The sequence below is a fragment of the Periplaneta americana genome, chromosome 1, assembly GCF_040183065.1.
Source record: "Periplaneta americana isolate PAMFEO1 chromosome 1, P.americana_PAMFEO1_priV1, whole genome shotgun sequence".
Classification (NCBI taxonomy): domain Eukaryota; kingdom Metazoa; phylum Arthropoda; class Insecta; order Blattodea; family Blattidae; genus Periplaneta; species Periplaneta americana.
Window position 1 is genome coordinate 45,785,923 of NC_091117.1, and position 20,488 is coordinate 45,806,410.

At 35.0% G+C, this 20,488-nt stretch overlaps 1 protein-coding gene across 1 annotated transcript in view; it reads right to left on the minus strand.

Annotated features, from left to right (window-relative positions):
* The window catches only part of LOC138695045 (uncharacterized), a 57,806-nt gene that overhangs the window by 378 nt on the left and 36,940 nt on the right, over positions 1-20,488 (minus strand). Inside the window, exons 8-11 of the mRNA XM_069819381.1 lie at positions 19,600-19,787; positions 16,190-16,382; positions 9,239-9,469; positions 3,676-3,894 (exon numbers count right to left, since the gene is read on the minus strand). Coding sequence (XP_069675482.1) covers positions 3,676-3,894; positions 9,239-9,469; positions 16,190-16,382; positions 19,600-19,787 — 831 coding nt within the window. The remainder of the gene's footprint in view (positions 1-3,675; positions 3,895-9,238; positions 9,470-16,189; positions 16,383-19,599; positions 19,788-20,488) is intronic.

Below are 20,488 nucleotides of genomic sequence, written 5' to 3' on the forward strand. Positions count from 1 at the left end.
TTAAAATACTAAAGATATAAAACAAAAACAAAAGAGAAGTAAAGGTAAAACAGAAGTAGGAGGAAGAGGATAAGAGAAATAAGGAAAATTTAGTGAGTTAAGAAGGGCCACCATGATTTGAAGAAGAAAGAAGATACAGACTTGAAAGAAAGATAAAACAGAACAGAGAAAATTGAAAATGGAGAGGGAAGAAGTGGAGAAAAGATAAAAGATAATGAAAATGAAGGGGAAAAAGGCTGTTACATATATACTAATAATAAATCTGTAGCGGAAAATTTTCTGGTAATTTTCGATTTTCCAAAAATAATTGGTCCTAACATATATAATTAACCACCCTGAAACCGAAAATCGCTTTTTTGAAATGTTTGTTTGTATGTCTGTCTGTCTGTCTGTCTGTCTGTATGTTTGTTATCTTTTCACGCGATAATGGCTAAACGGATTTCGATGAAAATTGGAATATAAATTAAGTTCGTTGTAACTTAGATTTTAGGCTATATGGCATTCAAAATACATTATTTAAAAGGGGGGGTTATAAGGGGGCCTGAATTAAATAAATCGAAATATCTCGCTTATTATTGATTTCTGTGAAAAATGTTACATAACAAACGTTTCTTTAAAAATAATTTGCGATAAGTTTTATTCCCTGAAAATTTTTGATGGGATTGATATTTAATGAGATAAATGAGTTTTAAAATTAAAATAACTGCCAACTAAGGCCGTGTAATGAATTAAAAAACAAATGACTTCGTCTATAAGGGGCCTTGGACAGCAACAATCGAAAGCTATGAAAGATAGCCTACAGAGAATGTTTCTGTGTTTGTATGAAGTAATTTCGGAAGCTAAATTAACCGATTTGTATAATTAATTATTATTTCACCATTGGAAAGTGTAGTTTCTCTAGATGGACATAATGCTATAATGTTATTACAGTAACTTCTGATATAATATAATATAATATAATATAATATAATATAATAGAATTTAAGTTATTTGAAGGGTTCAGAACCATAGTGGGCCAAGCGCCATTTACTGAATACGTAGAAAACAAGGGTTAAAATTAAGTTATTACCATAATTGAATGGAAACCTATAACAAGTCAAATAAAATATACACATTAAATCTAAATTATGTCAATCTTCATTAAACTATGGTTGCATGTAATAAAAATTAAGGAAAAGGTTAAAGGAATGCCATTGCACCAAATGAGTGTCTCTGGACCAAAATGATCGCATTTTAATTATTTGGATGCAATTTAAATTAAGTAACATATTAAACGATTTATCCTTCTATCAAACACGAATGTTCCCTGGATCAAACGTCCTATTTTAATTATGTAATTAATTTATATTTATTTCTAACGGGTGCAGCGGAGCGCACGGGTACGGCTAGTTTGAAATAATTGCAAACATTATAAGAAGGGTTCAGAACCATAGCGGGCCAAGCGCCATTTACTAAAACCGTAGAAAACAAGGGTTAAAATGAAGTTATTGCCATAATTCAATGGAAACGTAAGCAAGTAATGTAAAGAATACACATTAAAACTAAATGATATGTCAGTCTTCATTAAACTATGGTATTCACTTACCTTTAACCCATGCTTTCTCCGTTTTTAATAAATGGCGCTTGGCCCACTATGGCTCTGAACGCTTCATAAATATTGAAAATGAAATAAATTTTTTCAACTTTTATTATTATATTGAATTTAGAAGATCAGTATCATTTTAGATATAAAAGTTGTTTGAATAAAATTTATTATTATTGCAGAAAGTACAGAATGTTCCGTCACGGATGTCCACGGATTTTTGAACTCACGGCACATCTTATTAACAAAAAGTGTAAAACACAAAGAGATTCATTCTCAGTGTCCATGTGAAAAGCTATGCAAATCTCATGGCTTCCAATTAGAGTAGTAGATGGATAGATAGTGGGGTTTGAAAAGGGCGCGTCAGCTACTATGGCTATTTGCGCCCTAATCTAAAATTATTCATAAAACAAAGACACAAAGAATACAATAATCAGAGTGCTAAAAAGAACTAAAAGGCGTTGTCACGATAAAACGAGGCACACAAATGCAGTACACACAAGGTGATTTGCAAAAAATCATAAAAGTAAGCAGTTCTCTGACCCTAGATAGTATTCAAAACGAACCAATAAAATAATAAAATTAAGGCCACCAGAGATAAATTGTATATCACATTTCAAAACAATAAAATTTTATAAAATATTCTGATGTATAGGGTCCGAAATGTCGAATATGCAAAATCACAAAACAACAGATGTAACCTCCGGATGTAAAGGATCCGGGGATAAGTAAAAACGGGTCAATAAAAAACTAAATCACCCATCAAGGTCCTGTATTCGTTAAAAATCTCAGAACTGCATTTGTACAATTAAAATCATTTCCAAGAGCGTCACGTAGGGTCGGCCGAATTCCATATTGTCGACGGACACGGTCATATTTTCTACAATGAAATAAAAAATGTTTCACCGTAAGTGCAACACGGCATATATCACAATCCGGCTGAGGCTCGCCACGTAGGAATTACAGTAGTTCACAAAAGCATAATGGGTCATGTATTTTATAGCTGTTTCTTCCATGTATCGGATGTTACATTTTGTCAGGGATGTTACAGATACATTTTTCCAGTTTCAAAACAACTGCGACATTTCTAAGTCAAAATATTCACTTGAACTGTAAGATTGCTAGTCGTTATTAACCAAATATATTTAAAATTAATGGCAGAAGGAATATAGTACTGAGTAAAAAGTTCCTTGATCCCTGAGGTCTGGAATTAACAGTGGAGGCTCTCAAAATATTTCTTCAACAATAGCTCCTTGAATAAACATACTGTGGCACCATTTGGAATATTCTGGTTACCTCGGGAGTGTGCGCGCGCATCTAGCGAGAAGGGAGGCACGGGGAAATGGAAACTCGAGCTTCGGTAGGAGCTGTAGCACGGTACGGAGAAAGGGGAGAAAATTACGGGACGGCGCGGAGCGGAGAGAGCAGGGAAAACATCTGGAAGCAGATCTCTCTCGAAGATTCCAGAGTGTATGATTTAATAAATAAAAGCGCGAGTGAGTCTTTGGAAGTCAGTCTTCAGTCAGCCTTCAAGTCTTGTCTTGGACAGCGGCGACGTATCCAGAGGATCTGAGTTCGATGTACAGTGAACTTGAACAGTGAGGTAGAAGAACTAGCCAAGGCAATCGAACTGAGAACTGACAGTTTTGTTCTGCACTTAGTGCTTAGTGAACATTAATTGAAATTAGGAGTACATTGTTGTTCTTCTCAATAATACACGTGTATTGTCATTGTCGTCGTGTGGAGTGTAATTACGACTATTGTGTTGCTGTGTTGAGTGGAATACCCATTGTTGTTAGGGTGAATTGTGACGAATAAAAGTCACATTGTTGTATAAAAGTCACAATACATTAACAGCTGATCTCTCTATGAGGAAGTGCTGCAAACTTTAGGGAAACAAATACGTAGCCAAGACCACTTAAATTCAATGCCCATAAAACTTGTAAAATATTTTCCTTTTGAAAAAAAAATTAGAATACTTTAATTTAGAGCCTTATCTATGTCTTACACTATAATCAACAAATATTTGATTGAAATTCCCAATTGAAATTCCCAATTTGTCTGGAATGGCTAAAGTTGTATTTTGTTCATACCTGGATTATCGGTAACGATTCTGACAACAGCATAGCCAACAGCTGGAACGGCGATCGTGTCCTTGAAGGCTGGGGCCGCCGTGTGCGTCAGCTTGTTGGACTTGATAAGCTGCGCGATGTCTTCCTCGTTTTGCAGACTTTCGTTCAAGTGTCCCATCGCCATCACGTTGAAGGCGTAACCATGCAAATGGAAGGGATGCTGAAGAGCAGCACCGGCAGCTGCAAATGAGCAAGACATCATAGATTAATGTCTCATTGGATGAGGGACCGATCATACGCCATAGACTAGATCAGGCATGTCAATTGATGCCCACAGGAGCAAGCGCGCGCTTTAGAGCCCAGGAGAGCCTGAGCGCTTTACAGCGGAAAGGAAAGAGACAGACGAAAGAGGTGGTATATGCCGCTTGGTCGAGCTATATTCAGGGATGGCCAGCACTGATTCAATAGATAAAGGGAAGAGAACTTATTAAAACTGTATCCATGTTAATTTTTTGATTTGCCTCAGAAGTATAAGTGCATTATAAAAATGTAAGTTTTAATTTTAATGCTCATTTTTCACAAGTTTGATTTTTTTATTCAAAAGAAATATATTTTTCAACTTTTCGTATAGAAAAGTGAAATTTTCAGATATAGGCCTATTTATTTAGTAGCCTTACAGAATGTTTTCGTAAATCTAATATATCGTATATACGTATTACTGGAGACAGTGTCTTGAACATTTTGAAAATATTCGCATGGAAATTGTTTGTAAGGAAATGAATTAACAAAGCAACTACTGTTACATCATAAGCAAAAGATACGTGCCCATGTGTTGTAAAAAATGTCAGCTCTATAGCTTCAGCAGATTTCGAGAAAATAATTTAATATTCTCATGATAGGAAGTTGCTCACAAATATCACCTTAAAAGCATAATGTGATAAGAGTTTTGTTATGTAATATTAGTTACACTTAAAACAGTTACAGTAGCTAGGTAACTTTGCTTGGTACTGTAATAATGTTTTGAATAGTTTATTGATTACTTTTATAAGGCTAAAGATACCATCAATATAAATTCCAACTTATCGTGTCATACTTAATCTCTTTCTTTGGAATATCACTTTCTTTATGAATGATGTGTTTCATCCACTTAATACAGTATAATATTATACTACTATGGAATTTAAGTGAATATTTCTTCTTAACTATTATATTATTAAGATTTAAAACACAAGTGCAATATTAAGAAATCAGTGTTAGTACTTTTGTCTTACAGACAATGTAGATAATATTAAACAGAAAGAAGCCATATAAAAATAACGACATAAAATTTCACGTTCCGTTTGAAGTTTGTGCACCACAGCTTTCTTAATCCAACAGGTTGCTTGTTCATATACACAGCCCTTCCTGTTTCCATACTTAGCGCTTGCTGCCCGCGCATGACGTCAAGGTCAGAAAAATGCGCTTGTTTTGACATCACTGGACTAGATGAAACATCTTAGGACAGATTATGTCTAGCGATACCTTAATCAAACTATAACTTAAGTGATATGCCCAGGGTGTGTACCGGTAACGAAAGTAACCAAAAAGTAACACATTTAAGAGATTGGTAAAGAAAGTAACCAAATGTAGGAGTGGATCAGGACAGCACGTTTGCACATCTCCTTTTTATGTTAGGTTAGGTTCTTTTCAAACTGAAATGACGAGTGAAGCGTAGGACAGTTAAAATTACTCTAACGTAACCTAACCTAACCTTTTTATGTTAAGTTAGGTTAGGTTAGTTTAGGTTAGGTTAGAGTAATTTTAACTGTACTTTTCACTCGTCATTTCAGTTTGAAAAGAACCTAACCTAACATAAAAAGGAGATGTGCAAACGTGCTGTCCTGATCCACTCCTCCAAATGTGACGAATTTTAAAGACTCGAATGATGGTGGGTAACTTATGTAATCTTGGCGCCGTTGTCTTAACTACAATGATCGGTAGTCAGTGATTACCAGGTAGCGCATTTTCGTTCCCAAAAATACAGCGGATCGAGTAGTTTCTTCTGGTAGCTGCATATAATAATACCGGACAGCTAGCAGTTCTGCACACGAACGACGCTGGTGCTGCTACCTAGGCGGCCGGTGTGGAGATACTCGCGAAACTAGCTGTAATCAACTGCAATGTATATTGTTGCTGGGCTAGTTAATAGTTTTATTAATTAGTGCCGTGTTAAAATGTCAGGGTGTAGATATGCTGTTTATAATTGCTACAATTACAGCGTTACAAATTGCTCCAAATCGTACTTTCGATTTCGCAGAGTTCATAAAACGTGAGTCAACAAAATTCTTTAGTAGGCCTAATGCCTTTGTCTCTGTGTTGATAGAACAATAAAAATTAGCTTTTTTTATTTAGGACTAATAAATGAATAGAAGTTAAAATATATTGGACATTTTAAAGTTTTAGCAAATTAAGCTTTATTGTTGTCCACATGCCTTTACTAATTAGGTGAATGTTACTTATGTCCCGCCCACTATAGAGACATAGGCCAGTTTTACACTAAAAATATTTAGTATAACTTGTTGCTTGTGGGCCATCCCAAACCCCGACCTCCACACCTAACAGCGCCGGTCCTTATATAACCATCAGGCAAGGCCTTCTGAGAAATAAAAGCAATTGACAATAGATATCTCAGTCATGACAACCTCATAAAATATCCCATCAATTGAATAATCGATCTTGCTATGTACAACATAATAATATTATAATAACTGATTTTCTTTGCATTTTTTTAACTCATCATATTAAACAGAGAAATGGAATAACTTCACAAAGCACAAATTAATAAATATATCACATTTGCTACGTACAACATAATTATATTACCCATTTCAGCGAGTACTGGCGACCACTGCAAAATATGATAATTTGGTCCAGGGAGCATTCTTTTTGGCACAAGGATGATTTATGTAACATGTTTCTAAATGCTACGTACAACATAATTATATTATTACTCATTTCAGCGAGTACTGACGACCACTGCAAAATACGACAATTTGGTCCAGGGAGCATTCTCTTTTGGCACAAAGATGATTTAAACCATCTTCGATTAATCATTTTAAAACAACGTGAATATAGCGTGGATTGTTTAGGAAAATAATTTCTTATATGTTGCTCCCAATGTGCATTATTGTTAACTTATGAAAACAAATTAAAATTAACATGGCATATAAACACTATTTGAAGAAATATAGGAGATATTAAGTAATATTGATCGTTCCTAACGATCTTTGGATGGGCAATAACAATGAAATATGTATAAAATAAAAATTACATAACAGGTGGGCGTATAAAAACAGTAAGTAGAATGACATATGATTAATAAACTCAAATTACTCCAGTTTAGTGTAAGAGTGGTCTATATCTAACGATGTCTCCCAGAAAATTACTTAATTATTTTAAAAAAAAATCGTGTTAGAAGATTGAATTTGTGAATTTTCTCTGAAACTTTCCAAATATCTGTAGGCAGTCATTTACATTAGATTGCCTAAAATTGGTTTATAGCGCAATGGCAGTGATGAAAGTGTGAAATATTCGTTCAGTGGGCGTTGGATACTCTACATTGACCTCTAATTATTATTACAAGAATCTGTAAATTCATTCTTAATGTCAGAATAAATTTTGTCTCACTAAAGCAAAGAAAAAATACTCAACAATTACTTACGGAAAATAATATGAAGCATGCAATATTTCTCATAATATTCAGCTTTGATATAAAGTAATGTTACATTAAATACGGTACTATTCAAAAATTGTTGTGTCTCGTATATTATTCCACATCAGTACCTCAAGTTTTAAACAATATATTAATATTTGTATCTGTGGACGGAATTCCACACCGCTCCGCTAGATGTCAAGTCCGCGATATTTCGCACTCACGTCAATGCTGCTAGTATACAGCTGTCCGGTATTATTATAGTAAGGTATTTGGCTACATTTTTTACGACACGTAGAAGCATAAGCAATATCGAATTGCAAGCAGGTACGCTTGGGGTCATTAAGTAATAATGATTTATTATAGACTTATTATAAATGTGCCCCTGTAACGTCATATGACATAGGAAAAAACATTCTCTTAGTTTAAACAAATTTTATGTGATGTTTGTAAAAGATATGCATTTCATAACCTCAGAATATATGTTTTTGTTCACTGCAACGGGACAGGTTTTGATAAACGAATTATTTGCATAGGCCTATATTGTGTAAAATGTAAATATTAATAATTTGTATATTCATTTTTGTTATTATTATTTTGTCTCTGTAACGTGATGTGACGTAAGGAAGAACATTTTCTTAGCTTAAACAAATTTTTACTGGCAGTTATAGTGAAAGATATGAAGTTCATAACCAAAGCTCGGAACTTGGGGACTTGTGTCTTTACACGTGGTTAAGCGACCGTACTCCAATATCAACAAACTCCCGCTTCCAGCACGGAGGTACTGTCAGGTCTGATGGAAGAACATATTGATAGTATTACGGCAGGTTGAAACACTTAATTTTTAGCATATAATATATAATAAAAATAAACATGAGAAATATATCAACTTTACTGTTCTCCTTTGTACATTTTATTACAGTGTATTCGAATATTTCCGAACCCATAACTTCTTCATATGATATGAAACGAGAAAAATTTATTTCCACGTCATATGAAGTGACGAGAGCAAACTTAAAACACTGAATGTTTTCACTGTCACTGTTTTCTGGTCGATTTTCAGCACTTGCTAGCTGATCTCGTATCTGAGAAAAATAAGTAGGCCTATATCCTAAATTTTTCTCGAAAATAATTTTCAATTTGTGTGTCACTATTAGGGCAGGCTCCTCTACGACTTGATCCATGGCTATGAACAGATTTTCCACTAATTTAAGGGACTGCAATGTCTTTCAATGAATGCCTCTAATTTATGTGTGGCACAACTTACAAAATATAAACTCTCCATTCGAAAACAAATAAGGTATCTCCTCCGAATTCCTCGACGAATTCTGTACCTAAAGTTTAAAAAATGTATTTTTAAACTTCTATAATACCCATTCGAATTACACGTATTTTCTAATTCTTCAAACAGACCGTTTTCCTGTAATTCTCTGAATGTCATTGGCTTCAAAATGACACAGTTTCCCCATCCGTCTTCCTGTTATTCGATGTGACCACTTTCTTAGTACACACGACTGTCCCTGAGCACTTGCAGCGTGAGCTTTGTGTACATCGTACCTTAACCTTACTCATGCACACGACACAAAAGTCCCCAAGTTCCGAGCTTTGTTCATAACCTCAGAATATATTATGTTTTTGTTCACCGTAACGGATAAATCTGTGTAGTTAACTGTCAATGCATAAATTAATGAAAACATCGTAACTGTAAACTCCGATGAAGTTGCTTTGATATGATCAATTAATGAAAGCAACGTAATTGTTAAATCCAACATAATGCATAGTTGTAGATTAATTCAAACATCTGACTTAATATTGTAGATTAATCTAAATGTGTCAAGTTCAACTTTATTTTAAGTCATAGTTTAATACAGATATCATAAAACGTATACTTACATTTGTCTATAAGAATGAATTGAATCACCGAGTTGAGAGGAACACGAATTATATTAAGGCAGTTACAGACGCCGTCTGGTCCTTCAGGACAAGTGGAGAATCCCGTCCTTTGGTCCTTGGGACAGTATGCACTGTCTGGGATTTCACTAAGTTGACTCATAACAGGCATAGGAGGGGTGGTAAAGAAAATGTGGTTTACCCATGTGTATATTGTCAGAGGAGGCTCAGGTTCTGAAAGAAAAAGTAAGAAATATTCTACATTTCAATAATACCAACTTAAATAATATTCAATACATTTTATTATTAGTTTTTAAATTATTTATTTCCATTTTGAATCTTGCGTACACCACTTTTAACACTTGAATATAATTAATTGATAAACTAGTGGACTTACTGGTGTTAAATATGTAATATTTGTCCGGCTTACAGCTGTTTCAGTGCTTCGCGCACCATCATCAGAGCCTACTAGATCGCGGAGTCATCTCTAACTTCTCTGCCTGTTAGGAGGGTGTGTTTTATTGTTGGAAGGTGTTGAAGTGTGGAGTCGAATAGTGTGTGTGTACTGAAATTTATCTGTGTGTTGAGGATTTTATCGGGGTGTGTTTTAGTGTGTTTGTATATTTCGTATTGTTCTAGTGTGTTGAGTTTTTGGTTCTTGGGTTGTGTGTGTAGGATTTCCATGTTCGTATTTATGTTATTGTATGTATGGTTAGTATTGGTTATGTGATCGGCGTATGTAGATGTATTGTGTCCTCTGGTTATAGCTTTAATGTGTTCTTTGTAGCGTGTTTGGAATGATCTGCCTGTCTGTCCTATGTAGAACTTGTCGCAACTATTACATTTGAGTTTGTATACACCTGTGTGGTCGTATTTATTTGTTTGTGTTTTTTGTGTGTTGAGATGTCTTTGTAGTGTGTTTTCTGTTCTGTATGTTACGTTGTATTTCTGTTTTCTGAATGAAGATGCGATCTTATGTGTGCTTTTGTTTTCATATGTTAGTGTGACAAAACCGACAGATCTTTCTCAAATTAAGTAAATAGTGAGTTTCTTATAGCTGTATGTATATGCAAGATCTGATAAAAAATTTAGGACCAATGAGATCATTTGTTTACACGGAATTTGTACCTATGTGATCTTATGTTTCAGTGTATGTATTTTAGATTGTTTTCTCTAGTTGGTTATTTAACGACGCTGTATCAACTACTAGGTCATTTAGCGTCGATGAGATTGGTGATAGCAAGAAGGTATTTGGTGAGATGAGGCCGAGGATTCGCCATAGATTACCTGGCATTCAACTTACGGTGGGGAAAAACCTCGGAAGAAGCGCAACCAGTTAATCAGCCCAAACGGGGATCAAACCCGCGCCCGAGCGCAACTTCAGACCGGCAACCAAGTGCCTTAACCGACTGAGCCACGCCGGTGGATTTTCGATTTGTTGTAACAATTAAACAAACAAATTATGCAAATCCAGCTTTCAAATAAAGCTCCCTGTGAAGCTGACTTGAATAATTTCAAAGGAAAAATTCTTCCGGAGCCGCATGTCGATCCCGGGACCTTAGGCTGAAAGCACCAACGCTCTACTAACTGAGCTACCCGGGAACTTCACCCGACACCATCTCAACTTTTCTCTTTCTGACAACATTTATTTTATTTATTTATTTAAATTTAAATATATAGAATAAAGAATATAATTACAAACGAACAAGAGAAATATGTCTATATAACTCGAGTGGGCTGACAAGAGGCCAGAAACCCACATCGAGTGCACACAAACTCAGTGTGACTTGGAATTGTGATTTTCTTTTAACGTACCTATATAGGCCTACGTAATATATACGTTATTGTAGTTACGTTAACGTAATATATACGTTATTGTAGGTACGTTAACAGAAAACCACAATTTCAAGTCAGAGTTTTTGTGCACTCGATGTGGGTTTCTGGCCTGTCAGCGCACTCGATTTATGTGGACATAAAGAGAAAAGTTGAGACGGTGTCAGGTGAAGTTCCTTGGTAGCTCAGTTGATAGAGCGTTGGTGCGTTCAGCCAAAGGTCCCGGAATCGATATCCGCCCCCAGAACAATTTTTCCCTTTGAAATCATTCAATTAAACAAATTATTTAGGACAGATGAATAATCTAAATTAAGTGAACTATATATCATTCAATTCAGCTTTCTTTCGAGATTCAGTTATAAAATTTACGTATGGCTATCATAAATATCGTGGCCGATATTATCAAAAGTGTCGTTGCATGTTTTGCCTTAATTTTTGTATGCATTCATACTTGCTGCCTTTAATAATCCGTTCAATTCTACATTTGTGGTGCCAAATTTATTTATTTATTTTGTTTTCGATCGTTCATACTTTACTTTTTACATCTCATATATTTGTGGCCTAGTGATAGCAGCTACTACCATAGGCTATCTCCGTTCTACGACAGGCGTACAGATTTCTGTGTAATAATTCCTTTCATTTATGATATTCATAGAGGCGGTACGACCATCATCATCACCATTATTATTATTATTATTATTATTATTATTATTATTATTATTATTATTATTTATTCTGTGTTTAATTTCCTCCCGAGTTGCATATAGAGTGTTATTTGGGAGGCCGAAGGGAAAAAGACCTCTAGGGAGGCCGAGACGTACTGTAGATGGGAAGATAATATTAAAATGGATTTGAGGGAGGTGGGATATGATGATAGAGAATGGATTAATCTTGCTCAGGATAGGAAACAATGGCGGGCTTATGTGAGGGCGGCAATGAACCTCCGCGTTCCTTAAAAGCAGCCGCGGCGAAAATGCGACTCACGAGCACATTGTGGCTCGCAGTGCTTTTCTCTCGCTTCCTACCTACAACCCCCACCCTCTCACTCACTGGAGTCAAGCTCCGTTCTATTTGTATTTGTCTCGGACCTGCGAGTGGCGTATCGTCGCAATATCTCTCTGGAAACCATGTACCTCTATAAAAAACGAAAGTTTCAAGTAGGATGGGAGGATGCATTCTTTTGCTTACAATATGATAAAAATATTAAATGTATGATTTGTTCACAAATATTACTAGGAAAATGGTTGTATAACATAAAACGGCATTATAAGTTACTACATGTTTTTTTTTATTTTTATTGGGTTATTTTACGACGCTGTATCAACATCTAGGTTATTTAGCGTCTGAATGAGATGAAGGTCATAATGCCGGTGAAATGAGTCCGGGGTCCAGCACCGAAAGTTACCCAGCATTTGCTCGTATTGGATTGAGGGAAAACCCCGGAAAAAAACCTCAACCAGGTAACTTGCCCCGACCGGGAATCGAACCCGGGCCACCTGGTTTCGCGGCCAGACGCGCTGACCGTTACTCCACAGGTGTGGACTACTACATGTTACTGATGAAACATTAAAAGGTTAAGTGTTATTATTATTATTATTATTATTATTATTATTATTATTATTATTATTATCTCTGTACGTCGATTCTTTTACAGCAGATGTACGAATAATGCGGTTAGATTTTCAATTTAAACTCACAGATTTACAATGTGACGTTAAATGAAAGCTAGATGTAAGGACTTGACAGATATTGAACTTTTCAAATCTTTGGAAAAAAATAAATATTTGAAGCTTCGTTCTTTCACTTGCTCTGTTGAAGCCATGTTCGCTGTAACTTACGTTTGTGAAAAATTATTTTCAACAATGAAAATAGTAAAAATCAAATTTAGATCACGACTGACAGACAAATATCTTCGTGATCAACTACGATTGGCAGTAAGTGACATAATTCCTGATTTTGAAACTTTGTCGCAGAGACATTCTGTAGACAGTTAATTTTAGGTTGTGATAATGTGTCCTATGTTTTCTTGTTCATTTCTTTCATCGTTACACGTCCTAAACATTAACTTCCCCTTCGGTTGTCCGCCTCCCTCCATAGGTGCTATGCACGTTGCAGCTTACACAGTGGCTCGGCGCACCATGGCCTTTTCGCCACGGCTGCTTAAAAGCCAGTAAGTAAGTACAGGGACATCATTTTATTTTTACTATCATTTTTAATATTAACCTGGCTATACCTTTCTATTAACGATTGAAACAGAAAACACAGTTTGCTACCCCTTCCACGACTGGAGTTCGATGATACTGGCGTAAAATACAAATCACTTTACTAGGTATAGGAGGGAAGAAAAGTAGTTAATCCATTTATATAAACTAGGAAATATGGTAGTTTCGAGTTTGATAATTTTCATTAGGTTTTTGTTTAATCAAAATACAGTACTGTATTAACACTTAGTGTTTTTACACACGAATTGAGCTATCCATTCGGACGTATTAATTATGCAGTGTATATTGTACTGTTGTAGCACATTAGCGTACAATATAGAGAATGAAGTTAAATTGAAAAATAATCATAATATGAATATTTAAACACATTTTTGAAAATGGTGGCCGTTCATTTCGATACAAGCTTTAGTTTTTTTGTGCATATTATCGCACTATAGACTATTGTACCTCATTCCAATTACCAGTTTCGTCCTTCGTACGAGTAACTCATGTTGAAATAATTCTATACCTACTCTATAAAAGAGTACCTTTATGTACTGTAAATTCAATCTTCACTTATCCGAAAAAATAAAATTACTCAGAAATGCTATCTACTGTCCGTTCAAGTGGTTTTGTCGCAGGGTCGTAGAAAGGGGAGGGGAATCACGTGACAGTTAATTATTTAACGAGGCCCTTTTATTTAAGTTATTTCAAACAGTTGTATAATATTACGTAAACGTCCAATTCCTAACAGAAATTAATGTTTTCAGAAAAAAGCTAAGACTGCCCAGCTTTTATAGAGGGGTGTGCAGAAGCAGGTGGGGGAAATCGGGATGCGACGTAGGCAAACGGAGAGTACCTGTGCGAAAATATGATTCAATATTGAAAGCTCTTTCGTCACTGGAAAACGCGAACATATTTCTGGAACGCACTATACTCACTAACTCAGTGCTGTTTACTACACGCGGCCTTGATTCTGCCTGGAGAACAGTTGAAACTTCATTAGTACCTAGAAGGGGTGGGAGTGAAGTACATTAAAAAACTCGGGTACAATAAAAATTGAAGTAAAAATAAAATGATGTCCCTGTAATATCTTTTAATATACTGTGTATTGAATGAAACGTTTCGTGTCTACATGCCGTTGACGCATTCTAATACTGCATTAGTGATTTTTTTAGTTGTAGTATCATTGAATACACTGTGCATTCAATCAAGTTCAGTTTAGGTTTTATATAACCGAATCCATAAGATAGCCTAATGTACTGTGTGGAATTTTCAGGGAAGGATTGCAATTGTGACAAAATATGGAAACTCCTCCAAAGAAGAAACCATCCCCGAAAGTACAATACTCAAAGCAGGAAGATAATTTATAACGTATTGAGATTTTGTAGAGAGGAAAAAAGTGCGGGTCTCATTCTACCTTTAGCAAAAGCAGTAGAAAGAGCAGTAAAAGCTGTTGGGGTAAGCGAAAAAACAATAAAAACAATTGGGAAAGAATGTGAAAGAGCAGAAAAACTAGGAATTCAAATATCAACTCCCGGTAAAAACCCAAGACGCACAAAAGTAGTAGAGCTAGATGACTTTGACAGGTACTACAGACGTCAAGGAATCCTGTTATATTATGATCGCTTCCATTCTACTGTTGCATGGTATGCGAGAACCTACATACTGTCTATAACATTGCAACACGTACTGTACCAGGTTTCCTACCCCCGCAACTCCGCTTGCCACCAACAGTCACCGTAGTTCTGATGTAAACAGAGACGGTAGCGACATCACTCCGAGAGGTAACGTGAAGTGGAACAGGTAGTAAGTATTATTATTATTATTATTATTATTATTATTATTATTATTATTATTATACAAAAATTTAATTATTCTCTTAGTAATGTCGTAATTACTAAGAAAGATTGTATTAGAGATCTTGGTGTCTTACTTGATTCAAAATTATATTTTCATGATCATGTGCAATATATTTATACCCATTCATTAAGAATGCTTGATCTAATCAGATCTATAACTTATTCTTTTTCTGCTCCTATGTGTTTATTAAGTTTATACTATACATTGGTTAGATCCAAACTTGAATATGCATCTGTTATATGGAACTCCATTACTTCCACTGACTCGGCTAAATTGGAGAATATTCAAAGAAAATTTATTTCCTTGTGTTCTTATAGATTTTTACCAAATTCCGATTATAACTATGAGACTAATTGCAAATATTTTAATTGCGGTAGTTCGTTTACCAGACGTCAGGATCTTGATTATTTATTTTTTTGTAAAGTCATTAAGGGTGATATTGATTGTGAATCTTTCATAAGCAATATCTGTCTTCATATTCCTGCTAAGGGTTTAAGATTTCATAAAATGTTTTATAATAGGAATTCTAAATCTCTGTCTCCGGTCTGCAGATGTATTAAATATGCTAATTTGCATGGATTGAACTTGGATCCATTTAATGTGTAGTATATCTTTTGAGTTTTTATGTCATTTTTATTCATTTATGCCATTGTCAATATATGTATTATAATATTCTTGCCAATTCATATCTTTACAATATTACTTATATTATTCCAGTCTTCATTTATTTGATTTCATTAATATATTTGTAATTCACTCTATTTAATTGCCATTATTTTTAATTATCTCACTGAACTAATTTTAATAATTATTATTTGTGCTATTTATTTTGTTGCATTTGGTCAGTTGATTAATGTAGACTATTATATTGATTGTATTTCATCTCACTGCCATTTCTATCATTCATTCTCATCATCATTTGTTGTTTTGTTTGTATCTTGAGCTAAACTGTAATTGGCCTTGTGCTGTTGTTTCGCACATTAATATTATAAATAAATACATAAATAATTATTATTGGAGACTCTCAGAATATGACATCAACATTACAAATACTTACGAATGTAAAGATGGTATTGGTGAGACCAGAATTCTTCCTCATTTGTAGGAAAGTGGTATCCAAATGTGAATGGTACGTTAACATCCGGATCGTTGGTTAAAATCCTCTCGGGAAATTTATCCGCTGATTGCAACTGACTAACGCAGACACCGTTCTGGCCAGGCGCACATGTAGCATTGTTGGGATTCAGAACCTGGGCGAAAATCAGAAGCAATATTAAACTGTTAAAATAATTCCTTCGCATTTATAGAAACTTTTATCTTTATCACATCATCGCCAACGCTTTTATAGTAATATTGTGACTTAAATCGTCGTCATCACCAAAGCTCGGAACTTGGGGACTTGTGTGTCGTGTGCATGAGTAAGGTTAAGGTACGATGTACACAAAGCTCACGCTGCAAGTGCTCAGGGACAGTCGTGTGTACTAAGAAAGTGGTCACATCGGATAACAGGAAGACGGATGGGGAAATTGTGTCATTTCGAAGCCAATGACATTCAGAGAATTACAGGAAAACGGTCTGTTTGAAGAATTAGAAAATACGTGTTATTTGAATGGGTATTATAGAAGTTTAAAAATACATTTTTTAAACTTTCGGTATAGAATTCGTTGAGGAATTCGGAGGAGATATCTTATTTGTTTTCGAATGGAGAGTTTATATTTTGTAAGTTGTGCCACACATAAATTAGAGGCATTCATTGAAAGACATTGCAGTCCCTTAAATTAGTGGAAAATCTGTTCATAGCCATGGATCAAGTCGTAGAGGAGCCTGCCCTAATAGTGACACACAAATTGAAAATTATTTTCGAGAAAAATTTAGGATATAGGCCTACTTATTTTTCTCAGATACGAGATCAGCTAGCAAGTGCTGAAAATCGACCAGAAAACAGTGACAGTGAAAACATTCAGTGTTTTAAGTTTGCTCTCGTCACTTCATATGATGTGGAAATAAATTTTTCTCGTTTCATATCATATGAAGAAGTTATGGGTTCGGATATATTCGAATACACTGTAATAAAATGTACAGAGGAGAACAGTAAAGTTGATATATTTCTCATGTTTATTTTTATTATATATTATATGCTAAAAATTAAGTGTTTCAACCTACCGTAATACTATCAATATGTTCTTCCATCAGACCTGACAGTATCTCCGTGCTGGAAGCGGGAGTTTGTTGATATTGGAGTCCGGTCGCTTAACCACGTGTAAAGACACAAGTCCCCAAGTTCCGAGCTTTGGTCATCACATTAGTATACAGAATATGAATTAACAATCCCAGCAAAAAAAAAAAGAAGAAGAAGAAAATAGAATTTCAAGGACTATTAGAAAATAAAATATTTATTAATGGCAAAACCATAGAACAAGTGAATATTTTCAGCTATTTAGAAGATATTACTTCTTAAGAGGGAGAAAAAATTATCAGTAATAAATTAAGAAGCATATATATATATATATATATATATATATATATATATATATATATATATATATATATATATATATATATACAGAGTTAGTTAAAAGTCCGGCACCGCCTAAATAACTTTTGAAGCATATGGTTCAGTGACATGATACTTGTTATGTGAGGATAACCGTATACTAAGAACTCAATAATGGTGTTACCGAGTTTTTTCTACTTCCGGTTTAACCGGAAGTAACTCCAACTCTCTTATTTTAAATGGAACACCCAATATATTATTTTATTTTCGAACAGTACTCATTAAGAGCTTTTCAAAAAGTACCCACACTTGATACTTCTTTACAAATTCAGTGTTGCTAAGTCAAGGAGACAGAAAAGTGTATCGAATATTAAAATAATAAACGCACCACCCAAATAACTTTTGAAGCATACGGTTCAGTGATATGAAACTTCGTATGTGAGAATAACCATATGCTAAAATCTCAATAATGGTATTACCGAGTTTTTTCTACTTCCGGTTTAACCGGAAGTAACTCCAACTCTCTTATTTTGAATGGAACAACCAATATATATTTTTATTTTTGAATAGTGCTCATTAAGAGCTTTTCAAAAAGTACCCACACTCAATGTAACATGTCCAAGTAATTAATTACCTAATGCACATGTATTTAGTGCCCAAGTAATTAACAAAGCACTATAGCTCAGTAACTGACTGACTGTACAAATCCGGAAATAAAATTTTAATAACATATTTATTTACTTATTTATTCATTTACTTATGTCTTTATTTATTTATTTATTTATTTATTCATTTATCCATTTTTATTCATTTCTTTATTTTTTTCTTATTTATTTATTTGAATAAATACAAAATAATGCGGAAATAAAACAAAATACGGTATATTATAAAAAACAAAATCTCGTATCTGGATCTGTACATTTTTGAAGAGGAATAGAACACTAACGTTTTCGAAGCTTGTACAATGAATTATTATAATGTACCCCAAGTACATATGATATTTCCATGCAGATATTCTGCGTCATCATACGATGAAACAGTAATGGAACGGAGAAAAATTCTCTCCGGCGCCGGGATTTGAACCCGGGTTTTCAGCTCTACGTGCTGACGCTTTATCCACTAAGCCACACCGGATTCCACCCCGGCGTCGGAAGAATCGTCTCAGTTTTAAGTTCCACCTCAGCACATGTGTGGACTTCGGTCCTAGGTTCATAGATATCTATGACGTAGTGCAGAGGGCGGCCACTAGAGGGAACCCAAGAGTTGGAACTTAAACTGAAACGATTCTTCCGACGCCGGGATGGAATCCGGTGTGGCTTAGTGGATAAAGCGTCAGCACGTAGAGCTGAAAACCCGGGTTCAAATCCCGGCACCGGAGAGAATTTTTCTCCGTTCCATTACTCTTTCATTGTACAATGAAGTTAAAATTTTAGCTGAAAAGCATTATAATGAATAACTGCGCATACATTTTCAGTTTTTCAAATGGGAAATAAAATGCTAGTTCCCTTTATTAGACAAAGTTTGTATCAAGAAAAACCCCCGTATTAGGCACATAAGTATATGATTCTGTCAACATTTCTCCGTTCCGTCACCATTCCATAGCATTTTCTGATAGGAACCTGGGGAGAGTGGGGTTACCTGCTTGAAACCGGGGCACGCAGAGAACCTTAGTATAGTCGGCCAGTGTAGGTTTTGAAATATGCCTAGCTTGAAGCTTAGCGCAATAGAACTTGATAGGTCGCAGTGCTGAGTCGTAGCGCTCCCTCTCAAAATTCTCAATTTATTCCATACCTCTACTCTCCCTACGACATATCTATGCCAGTTTAACTGGGAATATTAGACCTGAGACATACACGCGCAGAGGGGAAGACACTTCCTCCCTTCTGCCGGCCGCTGCAATGGAGATGATGTCGTCATAGTCTACTGGGCATACCAATGTTTGAGTTAGGTCTCACTTTCCAAGCTATACTTACCAAACCAGACGGTAGGAAGTGGTCATAGGTTGGCTTGGGATTCAGTGGTTCGTCTTCATTTGAACCCTCGTACTTGAGGACGGCCAGCTGTTGCGATTTTACTTTGTTACATGGGGGTAATCCCCTGACCTGAATCCAGTATGCTTTTACTTCTTTCGATGCTTCTAACACCACGTCATATCGCTCTCCTTTAAATCAAATTACAAACATGGAAAATTAAATCGTTTATTAATATTTATACAAAGTACCCATTCTCGCAAAGTAACAATATTTCTGTTTTAGCGTTGATTCAAATTTAGCTCTTTACGCGTCCATATATTCTCAGTTTTATTTCTGGAAAAATATTTTCACTGAAGAATAACATGGTACAAGAGACTACATTGAAAATACGTTAAAGCTACAGGGACATCAAATACGTTAAAAAAGAAATTATTTAAAACTACGTGGACAAAGAATATGTTAACAAGGAAATTATTTAAAACTACAGGGGACATCAAATATGTTAACAAAGATATTATTTGAAACTACGGTGACACCAAATACGTTAACAAAGAAATTATTTGAAACTACGGGGATGTCAAATATGTTAACAAAGAAATTATTTGAAACTACGGTGACACCAAATACGTTAACAAAGAAATTATTTGAAACTACGGGGACACAAATATGTTAGCAAAGAAATTATTTGAAACTACGGTGACACCAAATACGTTAACAAAGAAATTATTTGAAACTACGGGGATGTCAAATATGTTAACAAAGAAATTATTTGAAACTACGGTGACACCAAATACGTTAACATAGAAATTATTTGAAACTACGGGGACACCAAATATGTTAGCAAAGAAATTATTTGAAACTACGGTGACACCAAATACATTAACAATAA